This window comes from Protobothrops mucrosquamatus, unplaced genomic scaffold (genome assembly GCF_001527695.2).
Source record: "Protobothrops mucrosquamatus isolate PMUCROS unplaced genomic scaffold, P.Mucros_1.0 scaffold267, whole genome shotgun sequence".
Lineage (NCBI taxonomy): Eukaryota > Metazoa > Chordata > Lepidosauria > Squamata > Viperidae > Protobothrops > Protobothrops mucrosquamatus.
The window spans coordinates 117,634-144,959 of record NW_015386612.1 but is presented as its reverse complement, the minus strand read 5'-3'; the positions used below and the strand labels follow the sequence as shown (position 1 = coordinate 144,959).

Sequence of the window (27,326 nt, the reverse complement as noted above, 5' to 3'; positions counted from 1 at the left end):
GATTATTTTTTAAAAAAAAAACGTGACTCCAACTCAAGAGTTGATTTGTAAGCTTCTGAGTTATAAATTAAAAATGAAAACTCTTAACAATTGTGCCTGTCTGAATCTAAGACTTTGAAAATGATTGTAGTGTTATAACAGTGTTATAGGCTCACATCTCATCTTTGTGTTCTTGGATCATCATACTATCACATCAGCAAACAAATTGAAAGGGGCTGAGAAGATGTTAAATAGAGAACCAAGATAGGAGGATGTGATCAGTTCTCACAGAGGCAGGCAGGAAGGAAGACACAAACTTGCAACCTTGTTGAGAGGCTGTGACATGTAAGAGAGTGTAAGAAGAAGGAAAAATAAGCTTTTTTTCCCCTCAAGCACCATGAAAATATGTATGCAAATCTTGTGCTTCTTTCTTTTGCTAACCTTGTACAAATGTGCAGTGATCACTGGGGTAAGTTTTCTCTCTCTCTCTTCATTTTTGCTTATGGACTATTGTAATTGTTGAAGAAGTTGTGTGACCCCACTGGCTGTAAATTTAGGGTCCACTTGTTTTGAAGATGGAGTGTGAATTTTGGCGATGTGGGACAGAATGTTTTCTAATATTCTTAATTTAAATGGTATGGCTAATACATGTTTTAACTCTAACACTAAAATCTCTAACACTGAGATTTTAAGTTATCGTTGAAAATATGCAAAACATAGCATAGTAAAATAAAAATAAGGAGAACTGATTATTAACTAATTGTAACTATTGCATTTTCACAAGTGGAGGGAGGAAAAACTGTTTCACTGATCCCAAAGGCTTTTTAAAATATCCATAGGCTTGGAACAGAGTCTGAAATGGTAATATAGTATACACACCAACCTAAAAATGGGACTTACTCCTGAGAAAAGATGCATAGAATTGGACTGTATGTTTATATAAAGATTTAAATAAAGATTTAAAAGTTTAAAAATGGTATTTTTATTTTCAAATTTTTCTCTGAGTGAATATTGATGATTTAATATATATAATTATGTGCTTAATGTTCATTATAGCATTCATGAATATAGCAAGGCAGGTTTGAATTTCTTTAATGGTTTTAATGTATTTTTCAAAACAACATATTTTGAACATTAGCTATATAAAATCCTAAATTGTGGATTTAGGTTTCTTAATCCCATCTGAAAATTGTTTACACAAAGCTGTCTATTCACAAGCTCCAAATTGATACAGATACTATATTTTATATATTACCCATGTTTATTCCCACATCAGTCATTGACAAGAGAAGTTTTTAAAGATTTCAGCAACTGGTTCTATAATTTGTAAAAAGAAAAAACAATTTTGTAGATTTTCTAATGACAAAAGCTTTAGATAATTCCTTAAATTCTAGATCATCCTATTCAAGTAAAAGATTGCTTGTGTGGCTATTACGGTATTTGCATATATCAGCTAACTGATATAGTATTATCTGTATCAAGTAAATTCAAATCTCTCATTGACTAAGGTTGAGAGCAGTATTCTCCTGGAAGTGAAGATTACTTATAGAGATACTTGTTAAAGACACACTTGTTCAAAAAATCCTGTTTGGCCAAAAACCAAGAAGAATCAATTTTTGGTCCAGCCATGAAACAAAGTAGATTAACTTTCTTGGATGACAGATTGCAGATTCTGTTAAAGGACAGCAACACACTGTCAGTCAACCTCACTGAGGCTTCTTTCCAATATGGATAAGAGCATTTTGTAACCTTATGCACACCACCTAATCTGGCACATTAGATTGAATACACATTTATGAGAGGTTACAGTTTTCCCTATTTCTTGTCAAGGAAGTTTACAATGGCTCAGTCAGAATTAGTGGATGTAGTTTAGAACCTCTTGATTCTAAAAATCCACATGAAGGAACTCACCCCTCATCGTTGGAAATTGAAGGTTAAACCCACACAGACACACATGTGGACATATAGACACACAGACAGGCAGACAGACACCCCTTTGATATTCAGTTTTTGTATGGGTTGAAAAATTCCTCTTCCAACTAATAATAATGATAATGATGATGATGATGATGATGATGATGATGATGATAATAATAATAATAATAATAATAATAATAATAATAATAATAATAATAATAATAATAATAATAATAATAATAATAATAATAATAATAATAAAGTTGGAAGGGACCTTGGAGGTCATCTAGTCCAACCCCCTGCTCAGGCAGGAAATCCTATACCATTTCGGACAAATGGCTGTCCAATCTCTTCTTAAAAACCTCCAGTGTTGGAGTATTCACCGCTTCTGGAGGCAGGTTGTTCCACTGGTTAATTGTTCTAACTGTCAGGAAGTTTCTCCTTAGTTCTAGGTTGCTTCTGTCCTTGCTTAGTTTCCACCCGTTGCTTCTTGTCCTGCCTTCAGGCGCCTTGGAAAATAGCTTGACTCCCTCTTCTTTGTGGCAGCCCCTGAGATATTGGAACACTGCTATCATGTCCCCCCTTGTCCTTCTCTTCATTAAACTAGACATACCCAATTCCAGCAGCCGTTCCTTATATGCTTTAGCCTCCAGTCCTCTAATCATCTTTGTTGCTCCTATTATAAATGCTGGAAATCTGTCCCCTTTTACACTGAAATTGGTAATACAGGTAATACATTTACAACAGTTCATTTACTGAAAAAAGTGACTTATGACTGTTTTTTTACACTTACAACAGCTGCATCATCCCCATAGTCACTTGATCAAAATTTGGATACTTGGCAACGGACTCTTATTTATGATGGTTTCAGTGTCCCAGGATCATGTGATCAACTTTTGTGACCTCCTGACAAGCAAAGTCAATGGGGAAGCCAGATTCACTTAACAACTGTGTTACTAACTTAGCAGCTGCAGTGATTCACTTAACTGTGACAAGAAAGGTTGTAAAATGGGGCAAAATTCACAACATCTGGGGCTCAATTGTGGTTGTAAATCAAGGACTACTTGTACAGAGAAAATGTGCTGTATTTTATTTTAACTAGATGGGATTCTTCCTTTATACAAATACAAGAATTTAAATAAGAAGAAAAAATTAACCGTTCTCCTCCCCCCTATAGAAATCTTATTATTGTAACAAAAATACACACATTCTATTTAGTTGCAATTTATTTATTTGTCAAATTTATAACCCACCTCATTCAAGCAACTCTAGGAAGTGTATAATAATAGATAAAAAGCAAGAATGTAAAAATAGCAAATATAAATATAAAGAATCATAAGAATAAATATACTAAAAAACTGGAAATTTCATAGTCGAAGGAAATAAAAATAGCCCCTTCAACAATGGAGCCATCTAGATACAGTAGGTCTTCAGTTCTATGGGATCCACAGATCTGGTCACATAAGTAGGTCTTAAGTGCCTTATGAAATATCAAAAGAGATCAATCAGGCCAATCTAATTCTGGGAGAAAGAATATTCCACCTACAGCATAGAAGGCACATCTCCTGGGACTCACCAAATATAAATTCTTAGCCAAAGGTACCTACAGCATGCCTTCTCTGCAAGATCTGATGGGGTAGGCTGATGTAAGTGGAGAAGGGCAGTCCCTCAAATAGCTTGGTCCCAAGCCATGAAGGGCTTTAAATATTAAAAACAGCACCTTGAATTGGATGTAGAAGCAGACTGGCAACTAATGCAGCCCATGAAGCAGAGGTCTAATATGCATTGTCCTAGGAGTGCACATAATTGCATCTGCTGCTGCATTTTGTACCAGCTGAAGCTTCCAGTTGTTCTTCAAGGGCAATTTCATGTAGAACACATTGTAGTAGACCAATCTGGAGGTGACTAGTGCATACGTGACTGTTAGCAGGACCTGCTGATCCAGGAACTGTGGAAACGGCCTTCTAGCAAAACTGCCACCTACTCCTCGAGAAGGAACTCAAATTGTATGTTGGGTCTGTCTAGGGTAGTGCAACCCCATCCAGCACCAAAAATTGCGTAGTTGTCTAATCAGTTGGCCCCCCAAACCAAAGCCATTCCAGGGTTTGGCTGAAACCTGCTGTTTCTCATCCAGATCCTCACAGGCTCCAGGCTGTCTCATTAGTTAAGACGTTCATCGTATCACTTAATTTGCTAGGGGTAGAGATATACAATTGGGCATCATCAGCTTTTCTCCTAATAAAATCTACTCAAATCCAATGTCCATCAAATTTATTGGGCTTACAACAGTAAAGGCATCTTCAGGGACGATGGGTCATGTGATCAGAGCAATCATTTTGACTTCTTATCACCTCCCCTGCCACCAACCCCAATGCCTTCATACAATCACAGAATGCAAACTAGTTGTTCTGGGAGGACACTACTTGGGGAAACCTCTCTGAAAATGTGTTTAAAATTGCAATTTATTTTCCTATTTATTCCTATTAATATTACTGATAACTTTATTAAAGAACCCTGCCTTTAATTTCATAACTAAAGATACTTTTCAAATAAGCAATTGATTGGATCCATTGAATAGGACTACAATGTCAACTGTGTCCTTATCGGCCAGTTCTATCTGTGTGTTACTTTGGAAATAATTATATACAGTATATAAAGATGTGCCGTATATGTCAGTCCTCAATCTCAGGTCGTTTACCAGAGGCCTGGGAATTTGAGGGTTATGCACATTACCTTAATTGTTCCCAGGGCTTTTTTTTGTCATAGAACGCCCAGAACGGAGTTCCGGCACCTTTTTTGAATGGAACCTTGTAGGGTAGGCAAGGCGGGTTGTATGACGTGTGTGAGTTCCGGAACTTTTTTTTTTTTTTTTTACAAAAAAAAAGCACTGATTGTTCCTAGCATTGCCTTCTTCCTACCACTGAACTCTGTATATGAGAGATATACAATATGTTGAAAATGAAACAGAACAATCTATTTCATGGCAAAATCTCAGGAGCTGAAATTGTTTAAAATTAGCCTATTCTTCTTGTGTTGTTGTTTCTAATGTATTATGCAGATATTTCATACAGATTTGAAATAGAAGCAGAATTCAGAGTAAATCAAAATAGGAAAATAAAAACAAAAAAACAAAAGTGTCTGAACAATCCTCTCAGCGTACCTAAAGGGATCTGAGTTATAATCAAGCCAAATAAAGGGTTGACTCTCTCAAAAGTATTGTAATAACTGGATGCTCATATTCTTGATGAGTTACTTCCCTTTCCTTAAATAGTTCTGATGACCTCAGCATGACAATTCAGAGCCTGGCAGAATTTGATTTGTGTTTGTGTAGTGTTTCTTTGAATAAAACTGATATTTATTTCCTCATCTTTACTTAATTTAAGCTATTTGAATTTTAACAGATGCAGGAAATTGCATTATTACGTATTTGTCCTGACATTTATCTATTTAAATTGTCACAGCTGTGGCGTGTAAGTGACTCAGATAATATTTTAGATGACAGTGGAAGTAGATATTTTTAAAAGAGCAGCTCACTTTGGCGCTACAACCATCAGCATGAACAGAAAAAAAAAATACAATTATGGTAAAAATGGCTAGGAAAGAATTTACGGCATTTCATCAAACTTTTTGCTCATACACACACACACTCTCTCTCACAACCACACACTTAAATACATGCTTCGCTTCCATAGGTGCCAAGAAGAACCAATTCAATAGCCATCACACTTTACAACCAGGAATTGAATGAGGAGTGTACCAGATATGCCTGAAAAGCAGAGGTTAAAGTTTAATAATAATAAAAAATGTTAACACAGGAATTAGCACCTGACTTATGAAGATTTTATCTTAAGCCTGTTTTCCATATCCAGGGTAACTCCTGGGCTGTAGGAGACATATGTGAGCTTGCTCCGTTTCGATTAACCATAAACAGTTTTCATGGTAAGCAAGTAGCAACTCCAGACTGTAAAATGTAAGCCATTGGGCATCACCACTTTTTCGGAGTCCTGAGTTTGGGGCCTACAGCATAGCTACATGTTGCAATAGTGGCATATTTGACAATATGACAATAAAGGTTATCTTATCTTATATCTTATAAGAAAGATTGGCTGAAGTTGCTAGAGGAAATTTGCTGTACTTAACAGCACGGGGGGGGGGGGGAGAAACATTCTTTCTCTCTAGCAAAAGACTATTTTGCCAAGGACGAGCTGGTGAGCTCCTTTAGCTTTTCAAACCACGGCAATAAAGCAGGGGTCTTCAAACTGGCTGAGGAATTCTGGGAGTTGAAGTCCACAAGTCTTAAAGTTGCCAAGTTTGAAGACCCCTGCGATAAAGCACGGGGAATCTGAGACTCAGTTACTGGTAGTCCTTGATTTATGATCACAATTGATCCCAAAATTTCCATTGCTAAGCAAGGCAATTGTTAAGTGAGTTGCACCTCATTTTACAACCTTCTTTTGCCACAGTTGTTAAGCAAATCACTGCAATTGTTAAGTGAACGAATCATGTGTTCGCTAAGAGAATCTGACTTCTTCCAATTAACTTTGCTTGTCGGAAGCCGGCTGGGAAGGTTACAAACGGTGATCACATGACCATGGGACAATGCAACAGTCATAAATACATGCCAGGGGCCAAGCACCCAAATTTTAATCATGTGACCATGGGGATGCTATAGTGGTCGTAAGCGTGAAAACCAGTCATAAGTCATATTTTTCAGTGCTGAACGAATGGCTGTAAGTTGAGGGCTACCTGCATATGTACTTGGTGACAGCTACCTGCATATGTACTTGGTGAAAGGAAAAGAGGTAGGGTGTCGTTTAGTTCGGTTGATAGATTTACACTCCTAGTCTGAAAGAGCTTTCACAATGCATGGACAGAAAAGATTGATAATACTCTTTATATTTTCTCTCTAGTCTCTCAGGATCACCGTGGTTGTTTCTTATTGTGCCTGCAAGCTCTCCGATACAAGAAATTTATGGATTCCATGCTGCTTAGTGTACCCCCCGCCCCAAATTATTTTGTTTGCAAGGATTTGGAGCCAGAACTAGCTTGGTTCATTCTCAGTCTCAAGTTCCCATTAATTTTCTATTTTAGATATTAGACAGAAAAACAAACTTCTGCCCTGTTCTTCACAGGTCTTTGAATGATTACCAACAGGAAGGATAATAGGGTGGGAGAATCTATATTCTGTAGAGGATCCAGGTTGCTCTGTTTCTTTCTGTAAACAGGATAGAGCTGGGGGCCAGGCATTGCTGAAATATCTCCTCCAATGGAGTTGCATTTCTATTGGTCAACCAGTCCAGATGTTTATCTTCTTCCCCAAATCCCCTCTACACTCTCAGGGAAATCAAACAAAAGCACTGGTGTTTGGAAAACATTTTCTGTGGCAGCCCCTTCCTTATGAAAGACCCTTCCCCTTGAAACCCTGTAGGCCCCCTACACTTTTAACCTTTCGGAAAGCTGTAAAGAACTGGCTTCTCCCGAAAAGCATTGGCTTAAGGCAGGGGTAGGCAACCTTGGCTCTTTTATGACTCGTGGACTTCAACTCCCAGAATTCCTGAGCCAGCTGGGAGTTGAAGTCCACGAGTCATAAAAGAGCCAAGGTTGCCTACCCCTGCCTTAAGGTGAAGTTGGAGCTTGTTGTGGGTTGCCATCAAGAGAGATTGGTTGTGGTGCCAGGTTTTCTTGCTGTTTCTGTTGCTATTGCCTTTTGCTTTATTTTACTTTTTTTATTTTATTTTTTTGTATAATGTTGTTTTGATATTATGGTTGTGAGCCACCTGAAGTTCTAATTTTAAGATGGGTAGCCATACAAGATAATAAATAAATAATTCACTGATTTTATCACATGTTATACAGGTAGTCCTCGACTTACAACAGTTCATTTAGTGACAGATCAAAGTTATAGTGGCACTAAAAAAAGTGACTTATGATCGTTTTTTTACATTTAAGACTGTTGCAGCATCCCTGTGGTCATGTGATGAAAATTCAGATGCTTGGCAACTGACTCATATTTATGATGGTTGCTGTGTCCCAGGGTCATGTGATCACCTTTTGTGACCTCCTGACAAGCAAAGTCAATGGGGAAGCCAGATTCACTTAACAACCGTGTGACTAATTAACAACTGAAGTGATTCACTTAACAACTGTGGCAAGAAAGGTCATAAAATGGGGCAAACCCCACTTAATAACTGCTTGCTTAGCAACAGAAATTTTGGGCTCAGTTATGGTCATAAGTCGAGGAGTACCTGTATTATTTATACTCTTTTAATGTACTCAGTTCATCACATTTATTTTGCAAGCAGTACAGCTTAAAAAGTTCTGATCTAAAACTATAATCTCCGAAGTCTTATTTGACAAAATATGGTCCTCTATTTGAGTTTTGTGTACAACTCTCAAGTGTACTTCAGAGTGCTATAAAATTTTAACCTTTTTATTTATTTATCTATCAAATTACTACACTGAACTCACCTAAATGATTCTGGGTAGATTACAAATTAAAATTAAGATGTGACTGCCAAATTGTCAGCCAAAATGATGGCTGGTAATTTGGTAATTGCCACTGCTCAGCATTCTGGAATATTCCAGATTGGAGAAGGCTGTTCTATACACCACTGGAAGATCTTTTGAGCCCTTTTCTGGCTTAGGGGCTGGACTCAGTTATTTCCCCAGGGTAAATATCTACCCAACCAAGATTGTTGTGGAATTCAGGCAAACAATGGAGGCTAGACAGTGTCTTCTAGTGAATTTTTCTTCCTCCTTCACCAATATTCTCATTGTTCTAGTTGCAAATGTTGCAGATTGGGGTTTCACTTTTGAAGATAATACAGGCCTTGATTTTCTGACTATTTTATTTAAATTGCAAAATTAACTCTACTACTAAATGTTTAGAAGTTAAGTCACAATGGAAACAACTATTTCTTTATTACAGCCTTTGCAAATATTTGGAATTTGTTTAACAGAATATTATTCCTGCTGAATTAGAGTCTTACAGATTGCCTCATTCTTTTCTGAAAAGCAAAACTATTATTTATTTCTTACCAACAGAATTATGGCATAATGAGAATTAGATGTCCACTGCAAATTACAAAGTTTCTTAAATAAGAGAGAGTTGAAGAAGTGGAATAATTTTACTGCTTATTATTTCTTCCCCTGAAAACCAGTATATTTATTGTTCTTTTGAGATGCACTGTTAATGCATCCTCATATTTCAAAAAGAATGCCATATAAATGTCATTTCATTTTGTTGTGATGCTTGCAATTTTACTCCCCCTTGTAATAAATGATGAGATTAGTTATAAGCAGTCATGTTTTATTTGCCTGACATCTCTTTCTTCTTCTAAATGCAGCCCTGTTATACGCATCTGTTTTTTGATTAACGTGCTTCATGGAGGAAGCAACTTTGCCAGTGTGCTGGATCGATCAAGAGTCTAATGGCAAACAAATTCTAGACTAATTTATATGGCAGTGGTTGCAGGGAAGATACTCAAAAACCTTGCCTCAGGCCAAATGGCAATAGACTTTCTATTAGCAGTCCAATATTCATGTTCTTGCTAGGGCTCCACAACTGACATAGGCTTAATGAATTATTTAAAATTAATGTGGGCTTAATTCTATGTATATCTTCATAATATCTGCAGGATTTAATGTCCAACAAGCTCCTTACGAGCCTGTATGGTGAAGACAGGTTCGCCTATCACAAAATCTACAAAGCTTCCTAAAGAAGCTTTCCTTAACTAGACATTTTGCAGATTTGGATATCAGTGCAACTCTTTTGATACTTTTATGGAATGGCAATTCATATTAGCACATAGTTCTTTGCTCAATCTAAGGGCAATTCCACACTGAAATCTAAGTTGCTTCTCTCCTTAACTGTACCCAACTTTTCTTAAGCTAATTTAAGAAATTCTGGTTCAGTTTATAGTGGACTGGCAATAGGCTTGGGTTGATGCTCATGCTGAACTATTGACTATTGGAAGATCTGATTGCTTGTTTTCCTCGTTCTTCCCTTCTCACCCAGTAGTAAAAAGACTGCTTTACTGTATTATTAAAGCCATTTAATTCCATAAGAGAATTAAATTAGATGCCAGTATAGAAAACACACATATTCTCTTCTATGAGGTATTTTGTTGTTCAGTCGCTAAATTGCGTCCAGCTCCTCAGGATCCCATTGACCACAGCAAACCAGGTCCTCTACTGTCTCCTGGAGTTTGCCCAAATTCATGTTCATTATGTTGATCACACTATCTAGCTATCCCATCCTCTGCCGTCCCCTTCTCCTTTTGCCTTCAATCTTTCCCAACATCACGGTATTTTCCAATGAGTCCTCTCTTCTCATTAGGTGGCCAAAGTATTTGAGGTTCAGCTTCAGATGTATCTGTCCTTCCAAAGAACAATCAGGATTGATTTCCTTTAGGGTTGTCTGATTTGATTTCCTTGCAGTACAAGAGACTCTTAAGAGTCCAATACCAACAATTTAAAAACATCAACTCTTCAGTGTTCAGCCTTCCTTATGGTACAACTCTCACAGCCATACCTTACTACAGGTAGTTCTTGACTTACAACCATAATTGAGCTCAACATTTATGTTGCTAAGTGAGACATTTGTTAAGTGCATTTTGCCCCATTATATAACCTTTCTTGCCACAGCTGTTAAATGAATTACTACAGTTGTTAAGTTAGTGACACAGTTGTTAAAGCTTCCCCCATGACTTTGTTTGTCAGAAAGTTACAAAAGGTGATCACATGACCCTGGGACACTGCAACGGTCATAAGTATGAACCAGTAGCCAAGCATTTGAATGTTGATCATGTGACCATGGGGATACTGCAATGGTCATAAGTGTGAAAAACAGTCATAAGTCACTTTTTTCAGTGCTGTTGTAACTTTGAATAGTCACTAAATGAATTGTTGTAAGTCAAGGTTTACTTGTGCTGGGAAAACCATAGCTTTGACTGTACGGAACTTTGTCAGCAAGGTGATATCTCTGCTTTTCAATATGCTGTCTAGGTTTGCCACAACTTTCCTCCTGGGAAGCAAGAGTTTTGTAATTTCATGGCTGCAGTCACTGTCTGCAGTGATCTTAGAGCCCAAGAAAATAAAACCTGTCACTGTTTCCATTTCTTCCAGGAAATAATTGAACTGGATGCCATAGTTTTTTTTTAATGCTGAGTTTCAAGCCAACTTTTGCACTACTCTTATCAATAGGTTCTTTAGTTCCTCTTCACTTTCTGCCATTAGAGTGGTACCGTCTGCATATCTGACGTCTTAGATATTTCTTCTGACAATCTTAATTCTGGCTAGTGATTCAGCTAACCTGTCATTTTGCATGATATACTCTGCATATAAGTTAAATAAGGAGGGTGACATTATACAGCCTTGTATTCCTTTCCCTATTTTGAACCAATAAGTTATTTCATGTCCAGTTCTAACTGTTATTTCTTGAACTGTATATAAGTTTCTCAGGAGACAGATAAGATCAGGGGTGTCAAACTCGTAATGTCACATGATGTGTTGCGACGTTTTGCGACTTTTTTGCCATTGCCGGCAATGGGGTGGGTGCAGTTTTGCTATGATGCATCCGGCCCACGGGCCGGTAGTTTGATACCCCTGGATAAGATGGTCTGGTATTCCCATATCTTTAAGAACGTGCCACACTTTGTTATGATCCACACAATCAAAGGCTTTAGTGTAGTCAATGAGGCAGAAATAGATGTTTTTCTCCATAATCCAGGGAATATTGGCAATTTGATCTCTAGTTCCTCTGCCTCCTTGAAACCCACCATGTACTTCTGGTCATTCTCAGTTCACATACTGCTGAAGCTTAGCTTGTAGGATTTTGATCGTAACCTTGCTAGCGTGTGAAATGAGCGTAATTGTACTGTAGTTTAAACATTGCCCTTCTTTGGGATTGGAACATAAACTGACCTTTCTCAATCCTGTGGTCGCTGTTGACTTTTTTCAAATTTGCTGGCATTTAACAGCACTTTAACAGCTTCACCTTTTAGGATTTTAAATAGCTCAGCTGCAATACCGTCACCTCCACTAGCTTTGTTGTTTGCAATGCTTCCTAAGGCCCACTTGTCTTCTTACTCAAGGATATGTGGCTCAAGGTCAACAATCACTCCATCGTGGTTATCAGGGACCTTAAGATCTTTCTTGTATAGTTCTTTTTCTTAACCTCTTAGAAAGCTCCAGCTTTTTGCTGCTATCAAGTGGTCACTGGCATTTTTACAGTCCAGGTATAGTAAATCTAGCCTAAAGTAATCATTTGAAAAAGCTTATGTTTTCTGTACTTGTGTGATCCATTAAATCAGTTCCCAATCTTGAACAAACAATTGCATGAAAGAGTTATTGGATGATTCTTAGAATGTGCCACTCAGCAAAGACTACAATGTGGTCATGTGGAAATTACCCTAAAGTTTATGTTAAATTTAGTCTCCTATTTGGTTAGCTCTCTGACAAAATGTATATTTAGCATCAGATATAAAATCGGTTATTCAGCTATCCCTGGGACCTACCAGTAACATGACTGTTTCCCCAGGTCTTGATGTTTTTAATTATTTGTAAAATGTTCTTTATTAGAAGACTGCTTCTCTAAAATTCCCACAGACCTTTACATCTGCAATGAAATTATAATGGTAAATAAAAGTTTCTCTTCACACTAGCATTTCTGTGATGGTTTTTTTGTTTGTTTGCAGGCCTGTGAAAGAGATCTGCAATGTGGAAGTGGGACATGTTGTGCTATCAGCTTGTGGCTTCGTGGGCTTCGTATGTGCACTCCATTGGGGCGTGAGGGAGATGAATGCCATCCTATTAGCCATAAGGTATTTGTAAGTGGCCTCAACTAGTTCACAATATGAAGTACTAATCGTCTTTCATGTCAACATATATCTTTGTATTGATTTGTTGATATATATGTACATCAGCTGCTGGAGCACGTGATATTTTCTACAGGCTTCACTTTATTTATCATTTGTTTATTAAAATATTTACATTTCAGTTTGCATTTGCAGGGTCCCAAAGTAAAATGCATTTGTGTATTAGTTGAGAATTCCATTTTCTACAGCCTGATCATTGTTTGATTTTGTTGAGCTGAATTATAGAAACAAAGCAACAGTAACATTATCTGCTGCCTAACTATCAACTACATTGGGAGGGAGGTAAAACCTCAGATTTCTTAACTGAAGTTAAATTGCTTCACATAACAATTCACTCTTGCAAGGAAAGAAGTTTTTAAAGAAAGCAGGTATTGACATAACATTAGCTTTGTATGAAAAAGTGTGGCCTTTTATTTCTGTCTCATGAAATGACTTTACACATTCTTAAGGCTCCGAGGGAGAAGTGGGCCACATTTCCCCAAGTTGTTTAGGGCTTCATTCCTCGTTCAGAAATTTTTAGAAAGATGAAGATCTGGGTTCATTCCAAATTACATTGCAGAATTTAGGTCAAGGTTTTTTAAAACTTGGCAACTTTAAGATGGATGGACTTCAACTCCCAGAATGCTCCCAGCCACCATTCCCAGAATTCCATCTTAAAGTTGCTACGTCTGAAGATTAGGCCATATAAATCCAAATAGTTTCATTTTGTTTTTCTTAAGGATAAAGTGTTTTATAGCTTTTTTGTGCATTTAGTTGTTTACCTTACTTGAATGCAAAGTTTATTGTTAACATTATTTATATTTTCTATTTTCTTGAAAAGGTCCCTTTCTTCGGAAAACGGCAACATCACACCTGTCCTTGTTTGCCAAACCTCATATGTTCTAAATTCACTGATGGTCGATACCGATGCTCAATAGACTTCAAGAACTTGGATTTTTAATGAAAAGTGTTTTGTGACCTTCATACCTTTATATCTACAGCATGTTAAAATGTGTTGAAGATAATTGTCAGTTTATACAAATGACTTAAATGGGCTGTCAGTAATTAGTAATTTCTGGATGTGCAGATATTGTTCCTGTAAAACAAATGAAAAGATTCTAGAACTGGAATTAAAAATATAAACTTGCAGAATGACTAATATGAGCTGGGCATATTTTGTAGTTCTGGAAACACCTTTATTTATTCCAGAATATCTTTTTTTAAAAAACTAGGTAGTTAATATTATTGTGTCTGGAAAGATGATAGATATAGATTAGGTAGCTAGATAGCTAGACAGCTGGCTAGATAGCTAGACAGACAGACAGTCAGTCAGACAAACAGATATAGATAGATAATAGATATTTGTGTTCTCCTTATCTTTCCTACTCACCGTTTAATCTCAATGTGCAAAGTCACTCATGGAAAGATTGTACACTTTCCACTGTGTTGAGGAAAGTTTGCCACCTTCAAAGGGTTTGTTAACTTTTTTCATGTAGCTCTGACCCTCGTTAGTACAATCAGTGGCAGATTCCCTATGAAACTATGTGTGTTTCCAGGCAGAAATGAGAAAATGCTTAGCTCTCATAATGTGGTGACATTTGTGGAAAGTTAAGAAGTCTCTGATGAAAGCAGAAAAAACTTAGCATCATCAATTTCCTGCAGTTTGATTAAAAAGTTAAATTGCCACAGAAGGTTTCAGGAAAGCAAAGCAATCAAGTTGGTAGTACAAAGGAAGGAATACCTCTTGTCTTCCATTTCCCTAATGAACCTTTCTTTCCTGTTGCCATGGGTACTGAGGAAGAAAAACATATCGATGTTTTCCTTAATGTGGTCTTGATCAGATTGATTTCCCATCCACTCTTGAATGTGATTAAAGTTTTTATACGATTCCTATTTTGACTAGCCATAATTAACCTGAATGGCTGTTATAGGCAAGGGAAGAAACAAGACTGGTGCTCCTTGGACAAATAAACTAGGAATTTTGGATCTGAATCTTCCTGATGTGGAATTCCATTCCTTTCCTGAACCTTGGCAAGCATCTTTAGTGATTACTACAGTAGATACCTTACAGCACAGTCAGTCCTTTTAACAAGTATTTCTCAACCTCAGTAACTTGATTATGTATAGACCTACTCCCACAATTCCCCAGCCAGCATGCTTTAAACAAACAGACCACTGCCTGAAAACATTTCATACATACATACATACATGATATGTTTATGTGAAATAAAATGTGTATAATTGTTATTTTAGGGGGTGGGAGAGTTGTGTTGGGTTGTTTTACCGATCACATTTTTCTCTGAGATCTGCTCAATAGGATGGGGTAGAAATAATTTAATAATGGAAAGAAGGGAGGAAGACAGACCTGTCACAAAAGACACCTAATCAGTATTAACCTTGCCATTTTTTTTTTCTGGAAACAGGAACAAAATTTCTTCTGGCAGAGTTTGAAAGATTGTATTTCTGCCTAAATTGGATTAAGTGTAGAGCTATAAAATATTCACCTCACAAGAACTCTCTTCCATAATGCTGTCTCAAGAGTATTGTTTTGAATGTGGATAGAAGCCAAAAATTACAGGGCCTGGATATGTACCACACTTGATAAGATTATTTTCCCCCTTGTAATGTGCAGATATACTTCCATTATTGTTATGCGTGCTATATTATAAAATGAAGTATATACCTGTAGTGTATATAAATTATATAAGTACTGGGTCTCTGTCATATCATGTAATGCAAGTCATATAATTATTGTTAGAATACTTTGGCCAGAGAAAGAAAATGCATACTTTTTAACCACTTTTAGAAAATGATACTTTCACACACATACACACACACACACACACACACACAAACCTTCCATCAGTTTGAGAGCAGTTCTGGACCTCTGATTCCAAAATATTGGCAAATGTTTGGCAGAGGAGCCGATTTGTTTCTGGCTCAGTAAATTTTTTTTTAATAAGGTGCAGCTTTGTAAAGTTTCTATTTTTTAATTTCTATTCAGTTAGTTTTGATGACTCCAACCATTTTGTTTTTATTTATCCATTTCCCCATTCCTGCCTCAATTTGTCTCCCTGCAGCTCAAGGTAAGGAAGTGATTTTTGCTCAGCACTGTAAGGCTAATAGATTGGTTTGAAGAGCATTTGAAGAGGAATAAATGAGACTGTATCTCATGACATGAACATTCAGACTGCTTTTATAACAGGTTTTGTCCCTTTTTAAATCTGGCCATATTTGGAATTTATTAGACTGCCATGGCAGCAACTAGCTGGTAATATGGAGACATGAGCAAGTGGATTACAAGGTGGATGACATTCATCAAGGTGGCCTGACATTCAAAACATAAAATAATGTGATGCCAGCATTCTGCCTCCCCCCCAAAACAAAAGGTAAATACCTATTTCACAAGATGGTATTTTTTTCTCTCTTTCTGTCACTCAGCCCACATTCCCAATTTCTTTCTTTGGACATATATACAGTAAACACTCAGTTCCAGAGTGGACGACAAAGAGACCCCATGCAGGAAACCAGATGCACGATACCCACCATTTCCCACTGATGCATCTTCTTACCTCTGTTCTTCACAGCAGAAGCTCTTTTGTTGTTGGTTTAGGCTTTATCCTCCAATATATTGGTTCAAAATGGGAGTGTCTGTATGCAGTGAAGACTGAACAATTAACAGCAAGGAGGCAAAAAGATCAGGTCCTTTGAAACTGAAGTGGGGTGGGGGGACAAGAAGAGAGCAAACACTCTGGTGGGCAACCATCATATTGGGACCTCAACACCATGAGATGTGCTGTTCCTTCCCAAACTATTTTCAACTTAAAAACATCTCCATGCTTTGGTGGTACACAACAAACTGGCACATATGTGGACCAATTCCCGAAGTGTCAAAACATGAAAATTCTTCCTTTTCCCAATTTTGCCACACATTAATTCACACTGATTGAATTAAAATGGAAGGATCTGGACATTAGTTCAACATAACATTAGTGTATTTTTTATTATGGGATTTGAGCAGTTTTTTTTCCATCCTACATTTTCTTATTAGCTTAGCAAGGCTATCTTAAATTTGTTCTTGGTCAAGAAAGGAGAAGATGTACTTTAGTCCATGGGGCCCCTTTTTGGACATGAATACACTTAGAATTCACTATCATCAGATGGGGTGATGGCCACCATTTAAAAAAAGGACAGGATAAATTCATGGTTGTTACAAAATTTATTCATTTATACATCATGCCTTGGTTTTAATGGCTTTGTACTACTCTTGAATCCTAGACAGGATGTCTTCTCCAGCTGATAGGGAACAACAGCAGAAGAAGTCTGTATTTGTGAGCTTTCTAAATGTGTTTGATTGGTCACCATGTGACACACAATGCTGGACTAGATGGATCTTTGCTCTGATCGAGCAAATCACCTATAAGAATTCTTATGGGCATGCCAAGAGCAACAGTAGAAAGGCTAGAAATTTATTCTTGAAGGAAAGTACTACAACCTATGATACCTAAAACATCAAAAAATGTTGCACTTTTCAAATGCAATAGAAATAGTATTTGCAATCTCACGTGTCTTAACCTTGCAAAGTAATCTTTTTCAAGCAAACTGCTGTGGATTTGAGACGACTGGACAATATTCTTCCAAAGTCATTAAAAGGGAGGGTGACCTACAACACAGAAGAAAACTTGTTTGCTTTGTTTAATTCTTTCTTTAATCAGGATGATAACATTAACAAAAATATGATTTGACTCATTTAAATATATCAATATCAAATACAAATGACCTTTTCTGGCATGACAAGCTATGTACAAGTCAAATAGCCTTTGGTGGAATTTTTAAATGATTGCCAAGGCTTACTAGGGCAAAGCCAAAGGTATTCAAATATAAGATTATCACCGTGTGGCAGAGTTTGCTTTTGAACTGGAAGTTTATTGCTTAGCAAAGGTGGCAAGTAACACAAAAAGCACACTATAGCCTTTTTTTTTTACTTTTTGCTGTATATATAGTTATTTACACCAGATCTTTAAAAGACAATCCTGATGTCAGGTTTCCTTTCATGTCTCCTTCCAGCAATTATTCCCCTCTATCTCTCCTGCATCCTCCTCTTTTCTCTCCAACTTTGTCATCCTTTACTGGTCTAGACAAGAAACAGAGTGAAAAGGAAAGAAATGAACTGGATTACTAAAATGTGCTCAGTATGTCTGGACTTTTTTCACCTCAGTAGAAACACTTTCCATTTTTGCATTGGGGAAGAACCTTTCTCAAAGTCTTCTCCCCAGTTCTTCCTCACAGACCAGGGCTTCTCTTACAGCAGCCACTTCTTACTATCCTTTCTTGGGTCTTGGGTGAAGTCGCCATTTGCAGCCAATCAGGTTCCTGTTTCCTGAACAGGAACCAACATGCTTCACTTCAGTCTCCAAGTTCTCTTCAGCCCTTCGCTCCAATGTCTTCTCCAGTTTTTCTTTTCATTCCTGCTACATTTATTCTCCTTTCCTTTTCCCCACTCCTTTTCTTTCTGCCTATCTCCATTTTTTTGCTTAGAAGGCAGCATGTCCCACAGCAACTGAGAAGATGGGTTCCCCCCTAGGGTTGTAATCCCCAACACCTATATACTTTCTGCCCAATGGACTGCTGTCTAAAATCTTGCTACCAGCTAGGTCACTCATCAGGCCTCGTGCTAGCATAGCTGTCCTTTTCTCCTTTTTTTTCCCACTCCAAAAACTGGCTTACGCCAGCAGAACAGATGCCAGGCCAGGCTACAAAATCCATATGCCACAAAGATACATTCACATATTTTTCAAATGATGCCTCCTCCAGACCTCCTGCCAAGATACATCATACATCATATTGTCCTTTGCTAAAACGTTTGTTGGTTCTTCTCGCTCTCCCAAGTTGTCTAATTAATGTAACAATGGCATCCCTTGTCTGAGAAAGTATGGACAGAATAACAAAAGTATAATTTACAACATTTCTCAGAAAAACAGATGTTTTGGTGGCAATATTTCTTTTTAAATATAAACTCCAACAAGCCTCCCCAAAACACATACAACACCCTTCTGAGAAGCAACCTAGAACTAAGGAGAAACTTCCTGACAGTTGGAACAATTAACCAATGGAACAACCTGCCTCCAGAAGCGGTGAATGCTCCAACACTGGAAGTTTTTAAGAAGAGACTGGACAGCCATCTGTCCAAAATGGTGTAGGGTTTCCTGCCTAAGCAGGGAGTTGGACTCGATGACCTCCAAGGTCCCTTCCAACTTTATTATTATTATTATTATTATTATTATTATTATTATTATTATTATTATTATTATTATTATTATTATTATTATTATTATTATTATTATTATTATTATTATTATTATTATTACTATTAGGCTTAGAAATCATTGTGGACGTGTTCTGACTTCCTGTATTTTTCCTATACCATGACCAGATTTCAAAAACTCCCAAAAGAAAAAAAAATGCGAAGTCATCAGTGAAGATGCTCCAGAATGCTGTTGATGGATGCAATTTTTGAATTCTATTCCCCTGGCTTCTTTTTTGGCATTAATATTTAACTTGAAATAGTAAAATAATCATCTTAGGTTGTTCAACTGGTTATAACTAGATAATGCATAAAAGTACACATCAGTAAAGGACACAGAGACAATAGCAAAGTGTGTTGAATTTGTCCAAAAAATATTATTAAAAAGAAATGTTTGACAATTTTAGAAACAAGAAGCAGGGAATTAGAGATATATCACATGAAAACTAATCATGGATAAACCAGTTCTTTGAGCTTTGGGCTATGGAATAGTTAAGGAAAAATATTGTAACAAGCAAATCTAATTAAGATTATATTGGTGGGACAAATAAATAACAGCAATATAGTTCATGTGTGGTTTTCAAGCAACAGGAATATTAAGAAACTGGAAGAGACTATTGGAGAGAGACTACCATGCAAATCTGAAGATTTTATTACTCTAATTTTAATTGTCACTGATACAAAAAAAAAGGATGCTATCGTAAAGCTTTTTACAGTACATTCAGACACATTTCACCAACATCATGTGTGGTTAACAGGCTAACAGGGCTTGTTAAGAGGTTCGAGTATGTCCTCACATTGAACTAATAATAATATTAAATATATTTAATTAGCATTAAATGCCAATATCTTAATGTAATCTTAACTTTTCTAGCAGTTATGCTCAAAAGATATGTGCCAAGGACTTCAGATAAAAGTGAACATTTGTTTTGGAACCATAAGAACTGGAAAAATACACAAGGTCATGTGTAATACACAAGGAGGGGCATTCTCCAGCCCTTCCTCCCCCCTCCCCGATAATTTGCTTTCTTCATAGTCTTTGCCATTTATGAAAATATAAGACTATGATGCTCACTGAACAGAGTTCAATCCAGTTAAAGTGAGAAAGAGCTATATTGGGCATATTTACTTAAGATAGGCATGCTTATATAAGGTTTTTTATTGTGTAAACAATAATATAGCAATAGAATGACATCTAACCACAAGATCAGTTGAAATTAATGTAAGCTCCATTAATTTCAATATGTCTGTTCTAAGCAGAGTAAATCTGCATTTACATAATAGTAAAGTCCTGTTGGAGATTACACAGTAAATCAACTATGTACAAAATGCTGTCAAGGTATGAACATTTCCTATAGTTCGTTGGAAAGAAAGCATGTGCCAGAAATACATATTTTTTCTCTTTATACCCTGTGTACAAATCCTTCATGATATGTTTGACAATCCAAGAATGAGAACAACTGGATATTTTGGGCTGGCATTTACAATTTTTTGATTAATGTTCCTTTTTTAATTTATTTTTTTTATTTTTTCACAGAAAATTAAAATACAAACTCCAAAGGAAAAAAAACAAGAAAAAAATTACAAAAATGAGACAAAACTAAACTAAATCATTAAAAATGTGGATTAAAAGACAAAAAAACAGAAACTCATGTTATCCTCCCTAGTTGAGCACTGACAAATATATTACAGCAATAGTAGCTTTCTCCCCTTACAAAGAGATCTAAGATTTATAAACTTCTACATCTATTAGTAACCAATTCACTTGTGATACATCTATTATACCATATATATGTAGAAAAAATAGTTAACAGGTTAATCAACAACAAAATTAAACTTCAGAACTCTGTGTTAACAATCTGTAATCGTAATTAACTCTAAGAAAGTCTACCACAGTTTCTTATCTACCACAAATCACCCCAAATATCTTCATTTGACACTTAATAGTAAAATCATTCCTTTGATTACTCTGAGTAATAATGTCATTAGTTAAGGATTTTCCCAACAATTGCATCTCATTCACCAGTACTATTAGTCTTTGATGTAAATATCTCTGCAGCACCCATTGTTCAAACACAGCAGTCATCTTGCCAAGAGAATCCAGTCCATCACACATCAGTTCCATTATCTCTGAATTTCTTGTGTCTTTTTTCATCTTTTCTGCCATAGCTATAACAGATCAGTTTTTCTTCATCGTGTCTGGCAGCAACAAATCATATTCCAATTCATCAGATTACAAATCAAGTCCAATTTTTATTTTCTGCTGGGTTTGATTCAGAACTGTTGTGAACCCATCAAATTGTTTCTTTATATCTGTGCTTTTAATATAGTTTTATGTCAGTGGTGGGATTCAAATATGTGAACAACTGGTTCTCTGTGTGGATACCGCTTCCAGAAGTCCATTCTGGGCCTGGGCAACAAAAAATTAGCTACCGGTTCTGCCGAAGTGGTGCGAACTGGCTGAATCCTACCACTGTTTTATGTGCATCATGCTTAGTCAAGAAAAGTAATATTGGAATAAAGAGAACAAAAATGATTCCAAAAGGACAATGACAAGGATATAGCATCTAAGGCACAGAATCATAGCCCAGTCTTGAACAATTCTATCAGTACAGATCTACAATTTGTTGAGGATGCCAGTAGTGTTATTTGAAATGAATAGTTTGTTATATTGTGATAAGTATGCAGCTGCTAAATCCTACCCATACAATCAAGTCACAAGCTATTCTGAAACAGAATAATTGGCAATGTAGACACTACAGCAAAGGATATCTACCTTGATAAGATTTTGATATATTTACAGAGAGCAAAGTGAATTGGTTACCGGAGATTAGAGTTTCATTGTTGAATTATGATAACCTGTTATTCAGTTGAAGGTGGGTACTACTCCAATAGGTATAAAACAGCAACATGATGTAGTGCAGGCACAACACAACTGGTGCATCTTTGGTGGAAGGAGCAGCATGAAGCACCTAGCAATTCTCTTCGCTCTTGTGGCTTTTTCTGAATGTTTTGTTCAGTCAGTCCTCATTTTATTACTAATATTTTCATCACTGACAGCCGCAATTGTTTGCTTGTTTAATTGATTTATTCATGAATATTCTATTCTAGCAATACAGGGGAGATAAACTATGGATAGTATATTCAGATTTAAAATTACATTGTTATTTTAATACAATACAATGCAAAGAGAAAGCAGATTTGAGTCAATATTAAAGGCATTATTATACATTTTTGGTTTTACTAAGATGTAAAAGTCATCTTAAATATTACCTAAATCAGATACTAAATATCAAGAAACTGGTTAAAACTTTCAACTAATGCTTTTAAAGTTTAAAGGTAGAATAAATTAACTTGCAGCATTTTCTTTAGGCAGTCGTATCCTCTCTTACATTTTTGCAAATCTTTTGGGTGTATGGTTTATTATGTTCATGAGTGTAGGCTGTATTGATATTTTTGCTGCTGGGGTCAAGTTGAAAGCCCATGATGTTTGATTTAAATCCATAACTGTTTTTATTAATTTAGAGATAGGGTGGATGACAATGTGAAACAGACTAATTTTTTTTCCATTAAAAGAAACACATGTATAGGAGAGGAATGACAACATAGAATCTATTCATTTTGTTCTTCTATGCCAGGGTTTCCATCCGGAAAGGAGAGAAACTTAGAGACATTCTTAGAAGGAATAATTTGCTGGAAAAACTTCTACAGGAACATCATTATGACATTGCTACTAAGTACACCAAACATTTTCCAGTTGTTTTCAGTCCTGATCAGCTAGCTGATGAACCACTCTTGAACTATTTAGATGTAAGTTGCTGGTTTTCTTTTGATTTGCCAATAGAAGAGAATATATGAAGCTCAGGGTTGAACTGTAGAGTCCTTGGTGCTCTCTAGCTTGCAGCCATGTGTCCAGAGAGTATGTTTTGACATGGAAAAACTTTTTTCTTAATATATGTTATTAATTGCCTGTGATAAAAACTGATATTTGAACAATTTTGAAAACTGAAAATTATTTTACCATTATAGATGTCAAAGTGCAGGTGAAATAATGCTAGCTCAATTACTCTTATTTAGGTAGCTAAAAGGGTGACACACAGAGATAGGAATTACAGTACATATTCTGTTTATTCATTTGGTTTCTATTTGCGTAATTCCTACCTTTTTGTGTTATTCCCTTCTGTAGATGTTTTTTCTCTTGCTTTGTTTCATGTTTATCTCATGCATCAATATTAAAATATTGAAAAAAAGATCTACTGTACTCACAGTCTTCCAACATATATTTATTATTTACAAATTAACAGTCCCAGTACTATGGAACAATCTACATTGGAACACCACCACAGGAATTCACTGTTGTGTTTGACACTGGATCATCAAATCTCTGGGTACCATCTGTTTTCTGCAAAAGTCAAGCATGTAGTAAGTAACTGTCTTCATCAGAGTGGATCAAGTGGGTTCATAGATGTACTAAATTTCATTATATTTACTGGATAGCAGTGATAGCTATCAAAGATGCAGTTTCATTGCATCAGAAAATCCTGCAAGATGAAAAAAAAATGCTTGAAGCCATTACTCTAATGAAGAAATTCTCTAAACAGGGATGCGGATCAGATAATGGCATGAGATGCTTTGCTCCCTGAAATCTCACCAAGCTGTCCTGAAGGCAAGCCATTGTAGCAGAATACACAACTAGCACTGGCTTTCTTAAAAATGAGGAAACCCATTTTGCAGCCCAGAGGGAAAAGCATTTGACACAGGAGGGCCTGTGTTTCTGTGGGGAGGACATCTTGTCTGCCTCACTCCTCTCCTCTCACTGCTTTTTACCACTGTGCTGGCTTGAAAAGCGGACCAAACAATAACTTCAAAGAACAAAATAAGGATCATTATCATGCTATTGTGATGATCCCAGGAGTAGAAATATGCTTATTTTATTTCATTTTATTTTTTAAAAGATTGGTGGAAGGATACAGGGTTAGGCAAGAAGTGGGCAGGATAAAGCAGTTGATACCAATGGAATATATATAGCTTAGGGTTCAACGGTGGAGTTCTTGGTGCTCTCTAAACTTGGTTGGTTTCTTGCAGACATTTTTTTACCTGGCGAGGCAACATCTTCAGTGCTAACACTGAATAAAACATTTGCAAAAAAAAAACACAACAACAACCAAGCTAAAAGAGCACCAAGGACTCTCCAAAGCAGTTGATTTCTGGTCATCTTAGTGCTGGTTACTTTGCCTTTCTCTGTTCAAGGCTATCCATAAAGGGCAGATACTGATCGGCTGGGCATTCCCAACCCTATAAATGTTCCATAACAACATATACATCCAAGATTCAAAAAGATTTAGAATGGTAGAGGACAGCATCCCATGAACTTTAAATTAGAATCAGGAAAGTTTGGCAGTGGGATTTTAGGAATAAGGCCCACTGAGCACAATGGAATTTGGCTTCTAACAATAAGCATGCATAGCCTTTGGGTAGCAATCTTCTAAGGAATATGTTCCACTGAATATTATGGGATTTGATATATGACTGCGTAGGCAAATTTTAATTTATAAAAGCACAGGGTAATTTTCAGCAAAAGGTTTCAAGATAGTAGTTAAAATCAATTTCCTTATTTGAAGACTGACACAAAGAGTAACAGATCGCATTTTACAGAAATAACATTCTTTTTAATATTAAGTGACATTCCTGGACAGCCATTTGTCTGAAATGGTATAGGGCAGTGGTTCTCAACCTGTGGGTTGGGACCCCATTTGGGGTCGATCGACCATTTCATGGGGGTCGCCAAGCAAGGCTGTCCGCCATTTTTTTTGTCCGCCATTTTTTTTGTCCGTCTTTTTTCCCCCCTTTTCCGGCGGGTGCCTTATCTCCCTTGGGCTGGGCCAGCTGGTGGTTGGCCTGCTCCGTCTCTGCCGCTTGCCAGCTACGGCTCGGCCGGCGCAGGGGGCGGAACCACACATGCACAGCGCTCCCGGGCAGGGAAAGTCCTCGACTTACGACTGGTTGGGTAGTCCTCGATTTACGACCGGTTTAAGTCCTCGACTTACGACCAGTTTAGTCCTCGACTTACGACCGGTTTAGTCCTCGACTTACGACCGGTTGGGGTCACGGCATTAAAAAGGTTGAGAACCACTGGTATAGGGTTTCCTGCCTGAGCAGGGGGTTGGACTAGATGACCTCCAGGATCCCTTCCAACTTTATTATTATTATTATTATTATTATTATTATTATTATTATTATTATTATTATTATTATTATTATTATTATTAACTCTATCCACTAGTTTTATTAACCAGTTATGTAGCTTTTCCTTTTAATGGGCTAATAATAAATAGAAACCATTTCCTTTTAATAGGCGAATAATAATGTATTTCAAATGCTCTGCACTGTAAAATGTTGCAATGTTTTTCTTCAGGAAGAAATTTATATTATACTGAGCTTGATACCCACCATTGATTAAAAGCTGTTTTAATATTAATTAATGACTGGTGTTTTGTTTTTTACATTTAGGTAAACATCAACAATTTAACCCAAGCCTTTCTTCTACTTTCAAGAGCACACAACAGTCTATGTCCATTGCCTATGGCACAGGAAACATGGAAGGCATACTAGGATATGACACAGTGAAGGTAAAACCAGCATTCTATAGGTACCTAAAAGATGAGCAGATAATAAACAGCTAACAAAGTCTATTTCTAACAATGTTATGGTTCATAGCAATTCTGGGAGTTAAAAAAATATATTCCTAACTCTCCTTCCTTTCTCCTGAGGTTTTAATACAGTAGTATCAACAGTATAAGAAGATTCTTTTTGAACTGGTAGTAAGGGTGGCAATCGATGCAGTAAAACAGTGGAAGCTTTTATGCTTTTTTACTATTCGCAATGAGGCTGGGCTTGACAAAAGAGAGGGGGGGGAATGGAATGGAAATTTCCTGTACTAAGTTAAGCACTGCTTGACTTTCTCCTGGATCTGCTCAATTGAAGCTCTACTGCCTCTCCACTTGGGAAGCAGTAGGTCTTCCAAAAAGACCAGAGCTTTACCAGTGATTGACTATTCCATCCTCCCTGACTTGGGTCTTGGGTAGAGTTCTCATCCCGCAGAGTCTTCATTTCCCTTCTTCCAGGAAAGCTACTCTTGGATCTTTTTTCCCCCCTTCTTTCTCAACTGACCGGGAGCTTTCTCCAACTTTTCTCTCCAGTTACTCCACTCACTCTGTGCACAGACTTTTTCTGCTCTCTCTCTCTCTCTCTCTCTCTCTCTCTCTCTCTCTCTCTCTCTCTCTCTCTCTCTCTCTCTCTCTCTCTCTCTCTCTCTCTCTCTCTCTCTCTCTCTCTCTCTCTCTCTCTCTCTCCTCGCTACATGTTGCAGTTTGAGAAAATTCATTCTTGATTAAATAAAATCTTGGGTGTATAAAGAAAGCAATTTTAAAAAAAAAACCAAAACCCTAAACAGATGCTTTGATCCTCACTGTGGGTATTGCATTTAAAACTTGGTACAGTTTGTAATGTTATATGTTATGTGTATATGGGTTGAGATATTAAGGAAAACTTTATCCATATCCAATGAATATTGGTGGAATCCTTGAAAAAATGGAAATGAGCTCATTGAATTTAATGGGATCTTCTTGATTAAACAGGGTCATCTGGTGGTAGATATTTCGTAGTGTCTAGGAAAGGCACCTTTTCTTTCTTCACATCTGCCCTCTGGGCCAGCATTTCCCCAGAGATTTATATGATCCTCACCCCGATGATGTTCAAGAAATCTCTGAAACCCAGACTGTTCCTTAGGCATGGGATGGATGTTTAACCCTATAGCATTACATTTGTCCAAGGAATTGTTTGCTCTGGATGTGCATGGTTTATGCTTCTTATTGGTTCTCTTTGTTACTATTTTAAAAAGTTGTATATTATCTAGAGCAGGGGTCTTCAAACTTGGCCCTTTTATGACTTGTGGACTTCAACTCCCAGAATTCCTCAGCCAGGCATGCTATGCTATGTGTATGTGTATTTAATTTAATTTAATTTAATAATTTAATTTATATACCGCCCTTCTCCCGTAGGACTCAGGGCAGTGCACAGCATATTAAAACAGACAAACAAAATACATCAAAGAACAGAAAAACCCCCATAAAACCAAATTAAAAGCCAAATATTCGAAGCTGTGTGTCAATTAAAATTTTCTTAAAATCATCCCTACCTAAAATCCTCCCTAGGTCAGGCCCGCTTGCTGGAAAAGCCATGTCTTGAGGGCGCGGCGGAAAGTAAGGAGA

The 27,326-nt window shown here is 36.9% G+C and overlaps 2 protein-coding genes across 2 annotated transcripts in view; both read left to right on the top strand.

Moving 5' to 3' along the window:
* The first annotated feature begins 376 nt into the window (after positions 1-376).
* On the top strand, positions 377-13,713 carry PROK1 (prokineticin 1). Its single transcript, XM_029283895.1, has 3 exons — positions 377-448; positions 12,594-12,719; positions 13,594-13,713. Exons 1-3 carry the CDS (start codon positions 377-379, stop codon positions 13,711-13,713), a joined length of 318 nt encoding a protein of 105 aa, XP_029139728.1.
* Positions 13,714-22,019: 8,306 nt separating this feature from the next.
* LOC107286264 (embryonic pepsinogen-like) overlaps positions 22,020-27,326 on the top strand; it is a 16,391-nt gene continuing 11,084 nt past the window's right edge. Inside the window, exons 1-4 of the mRNA XM_015814609.1 lie at positions 22,020-22,075; positions 22,695-22,866; positions 23,361-23,478; positions 25,567-25,685. Of these exons, the coding sequence (XP_015670095.1) occupies positions 22,020-22,075; positions 22,695-22,866; positions 23,361-23,478; positions 25,567-25,685 (465 nt within the window). The remainder of the gene's footprint in view (positions 22,076-22,694; positions 22,867-23,360; positions 23,479-25,566; positions 25,686-27,326) is intronic.

Coding starts and splice junctions, on each gene's coding strand:
- PROK1 (XM_029283895.1), top strand. CDS start 377: ATGAAAATATGTATGCAAATCTTGTGCTTCTTTCTTTTGCTAACCTTG. Junction 449..12,593: donor AATGTGCAGTGATCACTGGG/GTAAGTTTTCTC, acceptor GTTTGTTTGCAG/GCCTGTGAAAGAGATCTGCA. Junction 12,720..13,593: donor GCCATCCTATTAGCCATAAG/GTATTTGTAAGT, acceptor TTTCTTGAAAAG/GTCCCTTTCTTCGGAAAACG.